Raw genomic sequence first — 18792 nt, 5'->3', positions numbered from 1 at the left:
TAAAGTCTCCTTAAGTCCTCAGGGAGGTTTCTACTCCTAACATAACCTCATAAAGTGCTACAGAATTTGCAGTTTTTACAGGAGTTTTCTCCGTATTTTTGCATAAAATGTTAGACATCTTGTTGCTTAGGAAAAGACAAATCAAAGCTGCTTTCTTTCCTGATGAAAACAAAGTAGCAAAAAACTTACCTCATACCTAAACGGAGACACACCCTTTTTCATATACATTCCTAAATTTATAATTTAGTGAGTAGTGCTCATATCAAATCATTTTTTTCAGGTTTTAAATTGCATCTGCCATTGTCAGAACTAAATTGTCTCACTGTGTCATGCAGCATTAGGCTATTGATGATAGATCATGCACGAGACAAGATGGTAGATCATTATGCATTAAAGCACCAGAAACTCACTGATCAATAATTCCTTTTGAAAAGTGGCAACACTATTTATCAAGAGTCCTGGGGGAGGATAAGGGAAAGATTAAGGAGCGGTTAAATCTTCATTCTTTCCATAGCAACCACCTGAGAGTTATAATTAATTTTGTTAATAACCCATTAACAATAGGAGAAACTACATTTTCTGCTTACTCTCACAACAAGTAAAATTTGCTATTAACTTGTAATAGGAACTTATAGTTTGTTAACAGACTCCCAAAACCATGACCAGCTGCCCTGGTTGTTGCTTTCTGTGTCATGACATGTTCATGACTGCGATGAGTCTTGGCACCGTTTGAGTTTATAAAGTATTCAGTACTTTGCAGATTGTTGTACATTACCTCTAAGTTCTTGCTGTTTTGTTTCAAAGTGCCCAGGCATTCTTGTTATCTTGTAAAGTGATCTCGATCAATAGCTTTCCAGACTTTCTGAAGGTTTTTCAAAGGTTATCAGTTTGAAAGATTTCACTCAATTTCAATTCAGCTTGTACTCACGACAGCACATTTTGCACTGTGTGCAAGAGATAAGCATGAAAGACAAAATGGATTAAAAAAAAACTAACTGCAAAACAAAAAAAAAACATTTACAGTAAATGAACAGTATCTGAAGGTCACATGTTTGAAACTCCAGGACAGACTGTTTTCTATTTGGGGTTCTTAATAGCTATCACTTAAGAAATGAAGTAAATTTGTCCTTGTGGTGGAGCTGGGACCAAAGATCCAACTTTAAATCAGTTTTTGACCTGAGTAATTCACAAACAGGGAGTCTCAGTTTGATATTCCATCAGTATCACATGCTTAACATTGTGACTGTGATTATCTGCAGATAATTTCCAATAATTTTCCTAACAGTGACAGATATTTTATCCCAAAACTATTTCTGCAGGTCAGATTTTAGTAAACTTAATTCAGTCCCCACCTGATGATGTTTTCATGTTTAGCGGTTTGTTTTAGAGTTAGGCTAAGGTTAGCGTAGCTCCTTCTTGTGCTTCAAGTCGTATTGCGTTGCTTTGAACATTTTGAAATGTATGAACTAGTCCAATGACTACCGTGGATATATGAGATACAACATAGGATGTAGACAAAGTGTAGAGCAAATAACAGGACATGTCCTGGAAGCTTCAGTAGCAGACACAGCCTCTATTTCACTGTGAACATTATTGCTATCAGTGAAAAGACTAAATTGTTAAATCAATAAAATAATGTGCACAGCCTATCTTGCGTGTTGTGGTTCAACAATTATTATTATTATTAGTGTGTTGTTGATAATGATTATCTTACAATCATTATTTTTTACTTCTGAGAAACAGCATGTGAACAAGAAAGACAACATAGGACCTTACCTGTAGCTTTACTAACAATAAACAGGAAAAACGACCATGATTGTTAAAAACATGGCTGCATGTTTTGCTGCAGTGACAACAGCTTCAATAGTGTTGATCAAGTCTGCCTTTACAGATCAGTTTTCTCTGAATTATTCTCATAGGGATTCTTGTTGTGTTGAATATGTTGAATATTCTTTGTTATGTGGGCCGTTGTGAAGCCATTTTACACATGGATAGTTCATTAGTTTCAGATGAGAGTTTTAGTGATTGAAGGTAATATCTATGAGAAGGTGCCTACGGGAATTGTGCTCCAGTCTTTTTGTGAGAGGAATGAACTCTTTTCTTGTTTGCATATTTAATATTGTGATGTTTTGTTGTGGAAACACAGTGATCTCAGGGATCTGCCTTCTAATGATCTCAGCTGAAAAATGAATAAACTATCACAGTTCAGGCCTCATCGTGTTGGCGTTATCTCCTGGAACAATTGCACTGTTGATGCTCCTCTTCCTTTGGTGTAGTTGTTCTTTACTTCTTTCTCTCCATTAATTCTTCTGCATGCAGCCTTTGCTGTTTTACTCCCATGAAGTTTCCAAGCTGCCTTTGCCTTTAAGTCTCCATGTCGCAGCCAGACAGATATTAATCTTTCAAATGGAGGCTGTGGCGCTGACCCTCACGCTGATAAAGTAATGCCATCAAAGTTCTTCATTACAAAACATATAAGCAATGTTTGGATGGATGTTGTTCACTGATCTATTTTCTTATGTTCCCTGTCAATACGATACATAGAAAATGCTTTTTTTTCCCCCTGCTATTTTTACTTTGAGTCTCTCAGAGTTTGGAGTAAACCATCTGGGCTGACCTTGATGGCGATCCTATCAAAAAATCTCATAAAACAAAAGTGACACGCTGATCTTCTATTTTAAAATTGGTGACCTTGAAAGCTGCTAGGTGTGCACTGAAGATAAACTCCCCCAGAAACAAAATTAGGGTTGGGAGTTAGGTAAGCTGTCTTGCATACTGTGAAAAAGAAAACATTTAAAGTGCTTTGCAAATGTATTTATGCCCTTTAAACATTTACATATTTTGCCATGTTAAAACTACCACCTTTAATGTACTTTATTTTACACAAATGTGGCGCTTTGTAGATGTTAAAGCAGAAGTTTGTGGTTTTGCTGTCTTCTTAGGGGCTTTTGGTTAACTGTACTGTAGGCTGAATTTCTTATGGCTTTCTTCTTGCCAATTTTCCATTACTACAAGATTTGAGGAGTGCACCACTAATCGTTTTCCTGCTATCAGATTCTCCTGAGTTGTAAATTTTTGCAGCTTCTCTGGAGTTTCATTGGGCCTCTTGGCTGCTTCCCTGAGTAATGTTCTCCCTGCCAGGTCTGACATGTTAGAAAGAGCTCTAAGCTACACCATGCTGTGTTTATTTATAAAGCAAGGTAAAACCAGATAAACTACAGGACAGAGTTAAGTCCTAATAGCACAACAACATCTGAATAACATGCAATAACAATCAATGTCAAACTCGCATTCCGTTAAAAGTTAAACAAGTCACCAAAACTCTTAAAAACAACCCAAACTTAACTTGATCCTTAAATAAATAGGCAGCCAGTGCATCATGTCATGTTGTTGCAGTGACATGTTGTTTCCATTTTCAGATCATGGCTGTAACAGAGCTATATGAGATGCTGAAAGCTTTTGACGTTGTTTTATAACCTAATTCTGCTTTAGCTGTCAGTGGATCACATGTAAGCGTTTTGGGGGTGAATGTAAAGGGGTTAAACTTTCCCCAGCAATATGTCTGACCTGTCTGCTGTGTCCTTTGGTCTTTATGATCCTGTGTTCACTAATGTTCTCAACAAACCTCTGATGCCTTTGCAGAACAGCTGGATTAATACTGACATTAAATTACACACAAGGATGGAACAATCTGAATAAAATACACTATTGTTTGTGATTTTTAAGTGACATAAATGGTGTAATAAATACCTTTCCATGGCACTGTTTTGACACTTTGATTCATCATCCTGTCAACATTGTGGCTTTTAACTTAAATGCTGCCCTCCAGTCAGTTTCTTTATCTTATCTGCTTGCTTTGTGATTTGCTGCTTCTCTCTGGTCTTTGTGATTGTTCCACAGCCCTGCTGATCTACTGGGTGCTGGCTTTCATCATGAAGACCATCAAGTTCGCAAAGTACACTGAGCACGGCATCGGCCCCAGGCAGCTCCGCTACTGCATCACTGCACTTCTGGTGCTGCTTTATGGACTTCTACTGGCTGTGGAGATCAACGTCATCCTGGGGAGGGTGAGCGTTCGTGTGTGTGTGTGTGTGTGGGTGTGTGTGTGTGTGTGTGTGTCATCTTTTAAGCAAAGATAATGTTTGATTTATGATGCAGTATGCATTGAGATGGAAATCATTAGGCTGGAGGATTGCTGCGTGGGTTTTAATGAGCTGTTAGTATAGATTTATTGATACTGGTGAATGTGATGTTTGGTTGGATATTACTGCTTTGATGTGAAAGCAACAAAAACACGTATTTTCTAGGTACCAACACACATATAGAGAAATACAGACTTTTGCAGGTAAAATTTATTTCAAGTTTACTACTGACATGTCCACAGTGATACTATTAGCATCAAAAAGTTGACGAATTAGACATCAACATTGGCATTTCAATTGATTAAAGGATAAATATCAAAACATCCATGATTTCAATTCAATTAAAAAACAATGCAAAAAGAATCGTTTTAAAAGCAAAGAGTCTCTCAGGTTTATTAACCACAACAAGAGCTGCAGCTGACATTTGTCTCCTACAGTTTAAATGTCTTTCAGACCTTTAAACTCAACCTATTTCAAGTGGCATCCTAATCATGTCTTTTGTTAGCATTTGATCAATTTTTACATCAAAGTCGTGCCTTCACGTTAAGATTATTCATTTTCTAACATTTACAGCTAGCCGCCTGACCCTTTCTGAGCATAAAAAGGAAAATGCCAGTACAGTGTACACTTGTGTGTCTTTTTCCTGTGGACACTTTAGCTTGTTTATCTGTGTTAACCCCAGATCTGAGCAAACATCTGTTAGTGTGCAGGTTTCCCCGGGGAGAAACTCCATCACGCTCAGCCTGTCGAAGCTCTGTTTGTTATCTGCTCTGTTATAAGGATTTAAGTGATCTGGCCTTCATATGACCTGCAACTGTTATCCAAATTAAATATTACTTATATGATTATGTGATTCTCTTTGTCAGTGATTTATTTGTGACTTCATTTTTTGAGATTTACTGTCGTCATGGGGAAAATAAAAATGTAAAAACTGTGTTATACATTCATTTAAATCATACACAAGTTCATGCCATGAGCTAACTTTAAATACAACTACTAATATTTCCCTTAATTTCTTAATACGGATACATGTGGCAATATATAGCACATTATTCTGTCCTCACACAGTAAGTGCGAAAGCCTTATCATGTCAATTATTTAACTCTCAGTTTTTATTTAATTTAAAAGCTTCAGCTAAGGTTTTTATCAACGGTTCAGCTTTTCCAAGTTGTCATAGGATTATAAGACAGCTTGTTATCTATGTACAATGAATGTGATTTATCTTGCAGCAGCTGTGATTAAGCCCACTAATAATAGTGTGTTTAAATAACACGTCTTTTGCATTTTAGCTCTCCAAACAAAAGCTGCTGCAAGTTTTGATTTCTCTGTAATCAGAGGTTTTTCCAAATTATTTCGGTCGGTCTTTGTTGCCATGTCTTGGGACTGATTTGAGCAATAATCAGATCTCTCTTTTCTGTCGCAGCGCTACATGTGTTTCGCCAATCCGACAGAAGTGAAGCCCCCGGAAGACCTCCAGGACCTCGGCGTTCGTTTCCTGCAGCCGTTTGTCAACTTGCTGTCTAAAGCCACCTACTGGTGGATGAACACGTTCATCACGTCGGCTCACAGGCGGCCCATTGACCTGAAGGTCATCGGCAAACTCCCCATCGCCATGCGGGCGCTCACCAACTACATAAAGCTCCGCCAGAAATTTGAAGAGCAGAAGGTGAGCTGTAAAAGATACATGCACCTGGTCACAGAATGCATAAAATTTGGATCTATGTGAGAAAATTAGATAATACAGATTTCTGTAGAGTTTAGCTTTTCAGTTCAGTTATGAATTAAACAAGTAACTCTGCAAATGATTGGAATTCCTGAATAACAGTGAACTGTTTTAGTGCATTTTAACAAGATTTTATGTGGTTATTAACACATAGTTTTGAATTGTGTATTCAAAGAAGATGATACATGGTTTTAAAAATGCTTTACTAATAAATACTTAGGAAAAATATTATGTGCCTTTGTCTTTAAACTCCTTTTCTCTAATTCCCCTAAACTCCGGTGCAGCCAAGAGTCTTTAGAAAACACTAGATTGTCCATTCACTCCAAACCTACTAGGATGCAGATGCACATCTAAGCTAACAAAATTAAAGCTGCTTTTTTATGTAATTATCTTAAGTGGGAACCAAAATCAGATTTTCCACTCTAAACCAAATCAAAGTAATTCTGTGTTCAGAGTGTATGAAGTTTTTTCCTGGATGCTCCGACTTCACTTTTTTATTTATTCAGTTTTCCTCTGTCAGTTTTGTGTTTTTAATGTCTCAGAAGAATATCTTTGATGCAGCCTGTGTGACGTGTGCAGGGAGTGACCTCTGAACCCTGCAGTCCTACTTTATTCAGCTGTTCTCATATGAAAGCAGGTCATGAGATGATTCAGCCCGGTCTGCTCTGGGATTATTAAACTTTATTTGGGCTTGCAGTAAGCTTTCCGATAGTGTAAACAGGAAAATGCAATCAGGCACGTCCTGTATCTGTGTTTGCACAATGTTTCTTTACATTCCCGTCTGTTTATTTTAGATTATATTACAATTTTTTAGTTGTAGCTACATGTTGCAAAGCGCTTGTCTCTTGGCACTGTTAGAGGTGTTAGGTGGATTTATGGCTCTTATTATATTTACCGTGTTATGCGATTGCAGATTCACACTATTAATGGTTTGTTGAATTTTGCAGATGAGTTAAAAGTGATGCTTTGACCCATTCTGGTTTTACACCCATACAATTGAACTGTTTTCCTACAGACAGACACTACAAATAAATAATAAAAAAGTTAAGGAGGTGTGCTTGGAAATAAATTTGCATCTTCAGCTGTGGCTACTAATTGTGTTTGTTGCTAAGCTTGACTTATATGGTAAAACACCTTGAAAATGTTTCACTTATGTTGTTTGGTAACTCCATTTTGTTTTTTGGGGGGGAAGCAAGGAAACAAAAACTCAACATTCTTTTGAATAAGAAAAATTTATCCAAGTATGTTGCAGGTGTGTTTTGCTTAACACTCCACTACATGATAAAGATAAAATAATGTTACAATGTTTCTATTTGGCACTTAAAAAAAGAAAATGTTCCTATAAAAATTATGCATATAAATTGTTAAACTGTTATGACATTTCTGTAATGTTGTTAGAGAAAATCTCCAGAAAAATATGTAATATAGAATAGAATAGAATTACTTTATTCATCCCAGCAGGGAAATTATTTCGCAGTTACAGCACCATAGAGACAAGACACACAACAACCACCACTGAGTAGCAATTGTAGACATGATAAAATAAAAATAAAATATAACATGCTGTCAATATTTTATTTTTATTTTATCATGTCTACAATATTAAGTGATAATAAAAATGTAACTGGTTTGGTTGGAAAGTTTAACAGTATTAGAGACAGTTTTCGTCTCTCTGGACTCCTTATTGATCGCACCCTGAGCCATTCTTGTTCTAATGCCTGTCTAAGCTGAAAATCCTTCTTTTTTCCTTCATTTGCTCCGTTCTGGGACTCCCTCTGTCTTACTGATGGGCCGCGTGTCAGGGGTCAGACGTAAAGGGCCTTCTCCACAGGGTCGTTGTTTTCCAGTGTTTGTTGGTTCATCCGAGAGTCGTCACTGCTGCGTACTCGTCCGGTGTGACCGCTACTCCGCTTCCTTCCGGCAGGAGTGAAGGATGAGAGAAAGGCTGAGAGATCCCAGGGGAGTGCCGGGGAAGGGCGGTGGCAGCGGGGCACTTAGAGGGGGGTCTGAAGACGCCGGGTCATTCCTATTTATCTGTGAACGAGGTGACATCCCGACCCCTGAAGGACTGAAAGCGCTGCTCTTCATGGGAAGCTAGTTTTGCTCAGAGAGTGTGAGAAGGAAACAAAATCCTCCGTAGCTGTTGAACCTGGGGTAGGAGCAGAAGATCTGTGTCTGTGTGCGCAACTGGGATGCGCACGGCGATGTGTGTTACGCATGAAAACTAGGAGCTCCAATAGAAAGATGGAGAGACATGGTAGCAGTCACGTCTGTTCTCACAAATCTGAGCATGACTCACTCATGTTCACCCCAATGCACACCAACACTCACACACACACACACACTCACTCAGCATCCTGTTAAAGTGACGGTCCAGATGTTTTCTTCTGATCAGTTCTAATTATCTGACTCAACGTGTTCAGAATAAATTACAGCCTCAAATAGATTTTTTAAATACCAGGTTATTTTTTATTAATGTACTGAAGCATTTAAAGTAAGAATAACCTTGAATTGATTTGCTGTCTGATGTTCTGCATTGCTGACACAATTATTTCCACAGCATTTATACACACTGCACACATCTGAGGGTCTCAGAAACTTTCCATTAATCATCACATCCTCTGTAGATGTAGAGTGACTGCAGCCATTGAGTTCCCCTCATTTTGTGGTTTTCTGCTGCAGTTGAAGGAGCAGTACTTCATTTAATTGTGCTTTTGGGCCCACACATTTATTTCTCTTTGCTCTATTATTGCTCTTTAAAAATCTGAGACAGTTTATTTTCCTTTTGTTGGGCTGCCAGTTAAATTCCTTGGAGAAGACTCAGGATCTGCAGCAAGAGGAAATGATCCAATTTTATTGCAAATTACCAGCTGGTGACACATAATATTACTAATAAATGAGGATTAATATGCGCAGTAATTTATATTTTTAAAAACCCTTTAAAGAAAGTATAATTGTATGTCACCCACACTAAATGAACTCCATTCAGCAAACACAGTTTTTTCTGGAGGAGTTTACATCCATTCATCACTGCCAAGAGTTTATATTAATGTTGGACTTTTAATAATTTATTTAAATTGTTCTTTTTACCATGCAAAAAACTGCAAGATGAAGGGAAACTAAGATTCCGTGTACAAATTTAAATTTGTCGATTTGTTTTTCTTATATTCAGAAGGTCAAAATTATGCATCCAGGGGCAAATACCTTAAATAATTTGGATTTCAAGGCAGAGTATTTGTTCAGTCTGGCCTTAATTCTGGAATTTGGTTATAATCCCTAAATAATTTCACTTACCATGCTGATCGCTTTGATTCCAGTTGTTTTTTTGTTTTTTTTTGTTGACCTCTCGCTCAGAAGCCTCAGGGCATTGCACCTCAAGGTCCGAAGTGGATCTGGCTGGCTTTGAGGAAAGCTTTCGGCAGGCCTCTCATCCTCAGCATCACGTTCCGCATCATGGCTGACCTGCTGGGCTTCGCCGGCCCGCTCTGCATCTCTGGCATCGTTCACCACATCAGCAAAGACAATCGTACCATCCAGCAACCGGTGAGAGTCCTTCTGGAGCGCAGAAACACCACAACCTGCCAACTATGTTCGGTCTCTATTGCAAATATCTTAGTACGCTTGAAAAGCAGACAAAACTAACTTACAAGTAACTTTTCAGCAAGATACAGGAGCTCGTTTTACGTCAATAATTCCTTAATAGTGAAGAGGAAATATTTGTTCCACTGGTAGATTATTTCATTTTAAACATGGGAAAAATGTCTTGTTATACATTTCTGCCAACATAACCAGAACTTTTTAAAATCAATAGTAAGGAATAATAGACTTAAAACAAGCTGCTATTTCTTACTTAAAAGTTACTTGTAGGTTAGTTATGTTTAAAGTGCACTGAGATTGATACACATGAAATAAGACAAAATAAAAATTTTTGTTTTTGCAGTGGAAACAGCACCACTTTGCATGTAAAAGAACACAATAACATAATTAATTAATAATTAATTAATATATTTCATTTAAAGAAAAATATTTTAAACATTTGGGGGATTTTGAATCACAACCACAACAAAAACTGAGAATTTTGACAGCCTCATCTTTGGCTCTTAAAGGTCACAGTTTGGTGAGACACGTATGATATTCTCCTTTTTCCCCATCCACTAATGCTAAACTGTTCAAATATTTATGAGACCTATTGCTGCTGAAGCTCTTTGAGCTTCTTAGATTCCTCACAGTGCAGACTCAGAGCCATTCAGGCATTTTCCTGCGCCAAAGAAATATTGAGTATTTGTTTCAGGGAGGCAGATGTGAGCTTCAATGTACAAACTTAATTATAGAATCACAAAAGGGCTCTTGAGCTTGAGTCCATGAAATGTAATCAGAATAGCAGCTCAGTTTAACAGAGTAGCTGAAAAGTGGCTCCACTTTAGGATATGACAACTTAACTCTGGAGAAAGAAATATCCGACGTTGAGGCACAAATTAACCAGTCATCAGTAATAATCTATAGAGGATGATCTATTTCCACTGAAAATGTGGTTAAACCTTGAGGGCTATACCTTATCCTATTTACAAAATGCTTTCTGTTTGAGGTTTTGTACTCACACAAGACATTGTTGACACTGAGGATTTCTTTCTGAATTTGAGTTTGCCGCTTGAATAACGATAAAGAATCCTTCAGTGTTTTTATTTCTCCCTCTGCTTCCTGTCCTTACAGATGAAGCTTCTTGGCATCTATTTTATTTCATCCAAAGAATTCCTGGAGAATGCGTACGTGTTGGCAGTGCTGCTCTTCATCGCTCTCCTCCTGCAGAGGACCTTCCTCCAGGCTTCCTACTATGTCGCCATCGAAACTGGAATCAACCTGCGAGGAGCCATACAGGTGAGATGTCCACCAGAGATTTTTATACATTAACCCTTTTTCAATCCTCTTGGTTGAAAACTCAGTTTTAGTCATAAAGACGCATTAGGATGCAATTCTGTATTAAAATGAGCAAATAATTAGTCATAATAATGCTTAAAATCACTGTTAAATTCAGATTCACATCCAAATTTGGTCTCATGTGAACAGAGCTCCTTCTATGTGATTGCTCCTATACCACTAAACTACAAGCTGGACCTCTTTTGGCTTGCTTTTCAACTTTGGCTTTCTTCCTGCCACTAAAACATCAAGGACAGATTTGTGGAGTGCAAAACTAATAGCGGTCCCGTCCACAGCTTCTTTATGGGCGGTCACTGCCTCTCTCAATCACGTTCTCGTTGCCACGTCTGTCAACTCAGGTGGTCGGCCATGAAATGTCCAAAGCCTGAGATATTGTTTTATAACCCTGCTTTAACCTTTTACACAGCTTTATCCTGAACTTTTCTGCTGTATTCCTTCGTCTTCATGACGTTATTTGTTCTCTAATGTTCTCTGAGATTAAACAGCAGACAAATGGACTCTTTCATAAGAGTCCTATTTGATAAATAGGTGAATTTTGAAGGCAATGTGATGTAGTAAAGAGAGGTGAATACAAATGCAAGGGACATTTTCTATTTTGTCTTTCTTAAAGGATTTAAAAGCAGGTGTCGTTTTTCCTTCCTCCTTTCATTTCCCTTGAATCATTTTGCCGTCATACACCACTTTGGTTTATTCTATTTAGGCTTCAAAAGCTACTCGAAATAAATTATATTTCTGGTTGTAATGTCTCGGAATATCATTTTTCTCCCCAGACAAAAATCTACAACAAAATCATGCGCCTGTGCACTTCCAACATGTCCATGGGAGAGCTCACCGTCGCTCAGATTTGTAACCTGGTTGCCATAGATACCAACCAGCTCATGTGGTTCTTTTTCCTCTGTCCTAACCTGTGGGCCATGCCAGTGCAGGTAGGAAACATGTTTTGTCTCTTTTTGTGTGCATGTTTTGAATGCATATGTGTACTTTTACAGTTCATTTCGTCTTCCATAGCAACAACAGGCAGCAGAAGGTTTGAAGCATAGATTCTTGCAAAAACTTAATAGTCTCCTTTCTGTGAGGCATTTTGATTTGTTTGTATGCTCTGTTCCCTTTTCTTCCTCACTAAGCGTTGTAAAAAAGCTACTATATTTGTGTTTTTACAGCATGTTTCTCCTATTATTCCACAAATTAGTATCTGGGTTTGTTTGATCTTTTAGAGCTCACTCAGCAGGCATTTTTATTATGTGGGAATTGTGAGGATGAGAACGTTAATCTTCAGTATTGGATGTTATTGCCGCAGTCGGAGTTAAATTGATTCTCTGTTATTGTGTGCAGTCTATTAGAAAGCTCTGAGCTTCCCCAGTGAAAGGTTTTTTTCCTGTGTAAAACTTGTGAGATCAATTATTTGTGTGATTAATTGAACCCAAACACCAATGAGGACAATGAAAATGAGAATTAAAAACAACTTTTAATGGAGCTACTGTTTCCGCAAACCCTAGAGGGTCAATAATATTTGGAAATTAATCATCACATGATGCTTGCTCACTTCAGAGTTCCCTCTGTGAATTGCCTATTCCTCTCCTACGTGTAGAAAAGAAATATTATGGAGTTGTATTTACCTGCTGAGTCTTTTTCCATCTACATAAAATAAAATGCATTTTTATGACATAAAATCATTGGACATTAGTATTCCTGCTGAGTTCTATTTGTTTATAATCTGGAGAAAATGTAAGTTGGTGGGAAGGTTTAGATGATTTAGAGGGCTGTAATATCCTGAGTGCACAACCTGAAATGTGCTTTGTTGTGTTTCTGAACGTACACAACATTTAGCACATACAGCTACTGTCTTCATTAAAACCATGTTTAGAGGCCAGGCTAAGATTAGCATGTTTACACTCTGTTTTAATCAGACCCATTAATAATTTTGCTTGTAAAATATATATGTGTGACTCCAATTAATTGTGTGTCGTCAAGACTTACAGGTCAGACTTCAAAAGAAAAAGTTAATTCGTTTGGGTTTATAAAAGTTTTCTCAGTGCATCTTTTATAATCTGTTGAGTTGATCAAAGTCTGACACTGACCGCCTCAATATGCTTGACCAGGTTGCTGAGATGATACTTAGGATTGGATCAGGATATCCTTTGTATTTACTGTACATTGTGACAGTTTTAAACAACAAAAGCATTTTTCACTGCTCACATTCTTAAAAGAAAACTTGATCAGTTTATTTCCACATCAGTCATACTGTGCTTATCATTATTAAATAGTTATTTTAAAAAGAAATATTTTTTTCTGAACTTGAACGTTTTTTTTAATGATTTGCTATCAACATCTTAAAAAAAAACCTTGTCACCATTTTGGTTTTGGTCTCACTAATCCCAGCACAAAACAAACGCTGGTTCTTTTGCGTAGCCGTGCTGTTGTGCAGCAAAGTGTAGTCACATCTGAGTCATTTTTAGAATATCTTTTATTTGTTTGACAAATTAATCCTTTTATGTCTTTCCAGTAGGAAATTCTTTTGCAAAAACATGTTTGTTTTCCAAATGAGAATAACAATTCAGAGCCTTATATCATGTTGAAAGGCTGAAGTGATAAAGCAAAAACATAAAACAAAATCTTTACGATATTTGTTACCAAAAAAATAAATAAAATATGAAAATATCAAAGCTTGTACATTTGTACCATTCGATTTAATTTTCCACCAGGGATTGCTTGTGTTTATGGTGTGGTTTTTGTTTCTGCATACAGTTTTAATGCAGACTCACAACCAACAGCAAATTAACAATTCTCTGCAGGATTTTATGTGGAGCCCTGCGACAGACTGGCGACCTGTCCAGGGTGTACCCCGCCTCTCGCCCGGAACGTAGCTGGAGATGGGCACCAGCAACCCTCCCGACCCCATTAGGGACAAGGGTGAACGGAAAATGGATGGATGGATTTTATGTGGATATAGAACGTCAGATTCTGAACCCGCTGCGAACTAAACTGTCCAGCAAACAGTGACTGTGCTGACATTATGTCTCCTTACAGAGCCAAGGCAAATAAAGAACACAGAAATCAAACAGCACTTGGCTGTGCTTCATCTGTCATGGGCACTTAAAGCCTGCTGGTGTTTCACATGTTACAGCAGCATTGGTATTCGTCATCGGTGCTCACCTGTCTGCCTCAAACTTTGAGTGAATCAATTATTCTTGAACTTTGCTGACTTCTCCTGGGACTTGATGAGTCAGAGGGCTTTTGAATTTCACCTTAGATCTTTGATGGGCCAAAAAGTTTCTATGGATTTTCACTCTTTAAGATCAGCAGATTATGCTATGAGCAAAAGCATAATACTCAAGAAACATCTTGAATTCAAACAGCAGCAACCGCAGTGAAGGGGATAACATGTTTATGGTTAATGTTTCTGTAATGTCCATTTATTTTTAAGCCAATTATTAAACAAAAGATAAATTTTTTAAATTTGATTTTAGCTTCAAGCCAAACATTGACTGGGTCAGTTTAGTACAGAGGTGCTTGTTGATTTTATTTTCATCATACTAGCAACAGAAGCATTAAAGAGGCAACAAGGAGATAACCAACTGAGACAGGAACCATTTTACCATTTTTATTATATTTTTAAAAAATGTTTTTAGTAGTTTTGCATTTGGATTTGGCCAGCGTCAACACGGGTATCAGAAGGAGCTCCCTGCCCCTGCAGAGGTTACATAGGTCCAACTGCAGCGATATCAATATGTGCGTTTCCCAGAAAGTGTGGTCTGTCTCCCAGCACAGCGTAAAGAGCAGAGAGGACATTTCAGGAAAGAGGAAGTCTTTTTATGAAGGCTTAACAGGACAGCAGAAAGTTCAGTACCTGCTCTTCTGTTCTTGGAGCAACAAGATGATCACTGTGGGAGCCAAACAAGATGGCCCCCAGCAGGTCACTGATGTGAATGTCTCTGCCTGAACAATCAGAAACAGACTTTATAATTGTAGCTGAAAGCCTGGCCTCCTTTATTGAGCCCTGTGATTTCTGCCTGGCACCCTGGAGCCTTTGCTATTGCAACTATCAACTCATTTAAAATACTCGGGTGTCCAAAACCCAACAAGTCTCAGAGGTCACCAAACATCAAATCACTCGCATTGGTAATCAGCAAATCTATTATGTCTGAAAATAAATTCTTGACCACTTCCATGGATTAAAAAGACTGCACTGACAAAGGATGAAGAAAAGTTACATACGAATTGATGTGAGATTAACATTTTAAAAAAGAATAAACTTTAAAAATCTAAGAGTTAAAACGTGACAGTAGATGAAATCACACCCAAAATTAATTCACAAATATCTCTGTATTGCTAAAAACTCTAAAAAGGAAGACTTCTCAAATCATAACAAACCAAACAGTGAAGAAGATGGATAACTTAAATGTACTATTTGCTAGACTCGTTATGATGAAATAAACAGAATCAAATTTGGCAAATTAAGATGAAAAAAAAAATCTCTAGTCAAAATCCAACTGGTTTTACATTACATATAAAATTCCACATTTGAATAAGTTCAGTCTGAGTATATCTGACACTAAAGGAAATGGAGAAGCCATTGAGAATGTTTCTCTGCCTGCAGCATTATTCAGTGTGACTGGTTTGACTGGTCCAGATCTTAGAGGAGCTCCCATCCTCCACAGCATCAGAAGTTTCAGAAGGCCTCAGCATTGTGAGGCCTGCTTTCACTCACACAGGAACCAGATAAATTATTTTTAAGGTGTTTTTAAATTCAGCTTCCCCATAGTTTTGTTCTTCCCATCAAGCAAATCGGCATCTTTGTGAGCAGCGTATATTATGACAGCAGACAAAAATGTTTGACATTTAGGTTTGACAGCTAATTTCTAATTTCTCTCCAACCAAACTTTGACAAACAAAAAATGACAGGAATATTATTTGAAACCTGTCATTTCTAATCCCATCAAACACACAAGTGCTTTTCCTATGAGAACCTTCAGTATCTGTAGCAAGAGGATCTAGAGCATCTCACATGCTGACAATTTTGTTTCCCCGTTCTGAAATGCCTCTCCCTTCCTCATCTTCTCCCTTCTGGGGATATTTTAGGAATGGAGATATTCGTTTCGATTTGTGTGGAGATCAATATCAGCATCTCTGAGGGAGGAAACTTGAGGAATTGAATGAAGGGGCATGATCAGGAAAAGGAAGAGACTCATGAAGATGGAACTGACAGCCGATTTTGATTGTGTTCTTGGATTTAAAAAAAAAGGCCTTTTCATTTAGACATCACATACATCTGTACTAGAAATAATATTTCAAAAAGTTTCTTTTTATATCAAATTATGAATCTTCCATGGTACCGGCGTAGGATAGAAAAACACGCACAAAAAACATGTAAGCTCTGCTGTCTGGATTAGGAAGAGGCTTAGACTTGTTCCCTTCAAAATGATCTCAAAAATCTCCGGGTGGAGCTCTTTGCTTTTATCTCGGACACCGGGGACCCTCCTTGCCGGCATTTCTGTGGTCTGAAAGCACTGATGCCTTTGAAAAGCTGCTCTCAGTCCTGTGTGCGCTGTCTGTGTGGAGTGAACCCTTTTAAATCAGGTTTCTGTAATGTGAGGAGCTGACAGACACTGCGGTGGGGGGAGTCTGCATGATTGTCTCGCCTGGGACTAAAAGAGAATCAGCCACCTCGACCCCAGCGACATACATCATCTTGTCGGCGTTGACGACGGGGAGGTGTCACATACATCTTTTTTTGGTTTCCTGAAGTCAGTGTGCAATTATTGCCGTGCCAATAACGACAGACGGTGCAGAGCGTCAGAGAGGTTAACATGTAGTTTGTTGCATTTATGTCACTTAATGGGACGACAGCGATGTGAGGAATGTTAAAGAATCTTAAAGTCATGTCTTTCTTTGTGTGTTTCTTCCCATGTAAAAATCTGTACTGTTTTTATGTTTCCTGGTAAATATGGAGATCATCTAAGTGGCTGCACTTCACTTCACCACATGCATTTGTGGTTAAAAGAAAGTGATCCCTCTTTGAACAATCAGATTTTACAGAACAGGATACAATAAACCCAACCTGGTTTTTAGAAGCTTATAAAACCTACAAACCATCGATTCCTTTTGGGCAAAAACACACAAACTGTTTGGTTCAATCATTATTTACTGAAGATGAGGTCAAAATCGTTGTTGTGGAGGAATTTAATCTCATTCTCCTTTCAACACTATTACTTACGTGACCCAAATTCATTCAGGCTTTAATTGTCTGGCAGATGGCCTCACATATTAACTTTAGAATGGTTGGGAATATATATGAGTTTATGATAAATTCAGTGTCTGGAGGGTGCACAGGTTCTAAAGGTCAGATCCTATTGATGGAAGTGATAACTGCATCTCTAATGTCACTACTGGTTTCCTTCCTGTTTGGCACTGTGTAAACACCTGTTTGCTCCCTAAATGGATCATTTGATCATAATGGTCAGAGTTGATACTTGGTTAATTAGAGTCATAGCATCTGGCTGCTTGCCTTAAATCCATTTGGAGCAGCAAATGTGCTCTTAAAAGCATTTTGTTTCATAAATAATGACAATGTTAAATCTTGAGGTTACATTTAAATCACATCAGAAGCTGGTACACAGACCACTATATAAAATCCACAAGGATCTGTTTCTCTGTCCTCTGCTGTCTTGCAGTTTCCTGTATGGAATAAAAAGCTCGAACATTGTCTCTCTGCTGCTTCATTCTTTATTCTCTCTGCCACAAAACTCTATATGTGCGGCACATGAGTAGGATTGCCACTGGGCATTGTAAAAGTGCACACCTTCTCACTGAAAGCACAGTGAGAATCCTCCCTCCTACGATATTTAACTTATGTGTTCATTGCCTTTCAGATCATTCTGGGGGTGATCCTCCTCTACTACCTCTTGGGAATCAGTGCCTTGATTGGAGCCACCGTCATCGCCGTGCTAGCTCCTGTTCAATACTTTGTAGCCACAAAGCTATCACAAACACAAAAGAATACCCTGGTGCGTGTTTCTGTACAGTGTTTATATCTTGTTTTATTCTTATAAAGCAGGCAGAGATGGTTTATTCTGTCCTCTAGATTGAAAAATCTTAAATGTCAGATTATTGTATTTAAAGCAGTCGAAACCAGCTGGAGTGGACTGAACTGCTTTCCAGTCAAGCTAAATAAGGCATTTCTGATTGCTGATATCAGAAATGTTTTTGTTTAGTAGAGAGAAAATATGTTACTGAATGTGAAAAGGAGATGTTAAGAGACTCATGCCGCTTTTTGAAGCAGCAGAAGTCCTTAAAACATGTTGGACTTTAGACAATTCAACAACAAAAGTCTATCTCACCTCCAGTACCCCCACTGTTTGAGAACTCCAGCGGCTGCTCGTGTGTTTCCCTCGTGTGCAGTTTGTGTCCTTGATATGTCAGACTTCAATTTCAGTTTCCACACTTTAGGAATACTCCAGCGAGCGTCTGAAAAAGACAAACGAGCTTCTCCGTGGCATCAAGCTGCTGAAGCTGTACGCCTGGGAGCACATCTTTCGAGACAGCGTGGAGGAGACGAGGGGCAAGGAGCTCACCAGCCTGCAGGCCTTTGCCCTGTACACATCAATATCCAGTATGCTATCATGAAAACCTTATTGATTTAACAGAGCATGTGCAGAAAATGCAGAGATTCAACAAAATTACTTTTGAAGTAAATTGCAAAAATAACAGTCATTAATTTGCCAATCATCAGAAATAGGAGACATCAAGTGTTTTATTACAAATCTCACTGTTCTCTAGACTGTTCTCTGTCTGAAATCAATTACTGCAAACTAGGAAGAGCAGTCAGAGTTTTGTTGCTGGGACTAATTCATTGGAATAAAACATTTTTTTGATAACATTGTTTGCATGCTGCCAGTTGCCAGAAAAATATCAAAGATAACAAGATTCATAATACAGTTTTATTTCAGATGTGGACAAATATGTTGCACCTTTAGTCAAAAAGTGTGTATAGCA

At 38.1% G+C, this 18792-nt stretch overlaps 1 protein-coding gene across 5 annotated transcripts in view; it reads left to right on the top strand.

Annotated features, from left to right (window-relative positions):
* abcc8 (ATP-binding cassette, sub-family C (CFTR/MRP), member 8) overlaps positions 1 to 18792 on the top strand; it is a 75202-nt gene that overhangs the window by 12770 nt on the left and 43640 nt on the right. For 4 of the 5 annotated variants that reach the window (XM_028037223.1, XM_028037238.1, XM_028037207.1 and 1 more), the window contains exons 5-11: positions 3901 to 4067; positions 5566 to 5808; positions 9220 to 9408; positions 10576 to 10740; positions 11571 to 11726; positions 17670 to 17804; positions 18247 to 18409. In XM_028037223.1, the coding sequence (XP_027893024.1) occupies positions 3901 to 4067; positions 5566 to 5808; positions 9220 to 9408; positions 10576 to 10740; positions 11571 to 11726; positions 17670 to 17804; positions 18247 to 18409 (1218 nt within the window). The remainder of the gene's footprint in view (positions 1 to 3900; positions 4068 to 5565; positions 5809 to 9219; positions 9409 to 10575; positions 10741 to 11570; positions 11727 to 17669; positions 17805 to 18246; positions 18410 to 18792) is intronic. The other variant, XM_028037215.1, reaches the window with a different exon arrangement.

Source organism: Xiphophorus couchianus, chromosome 2, assembly GCF_001444195.1.
Source record: "Xiphophorus couchianus chromosome 2, X_couchianus-1.0, whole genome shotgun sequence".
NCBI lineage: Eukaryota > Metazoa > Chordata > Actinopteri > Cyprinodontiformes > Poeciliidae > Xiphophorus > Xiphophorus couchianus.
The sequence above is the reverse complement of the archived record's forward strand: the minus strand, read 5'-3'. Positions and strand labels throughout refer to the sequence as shown.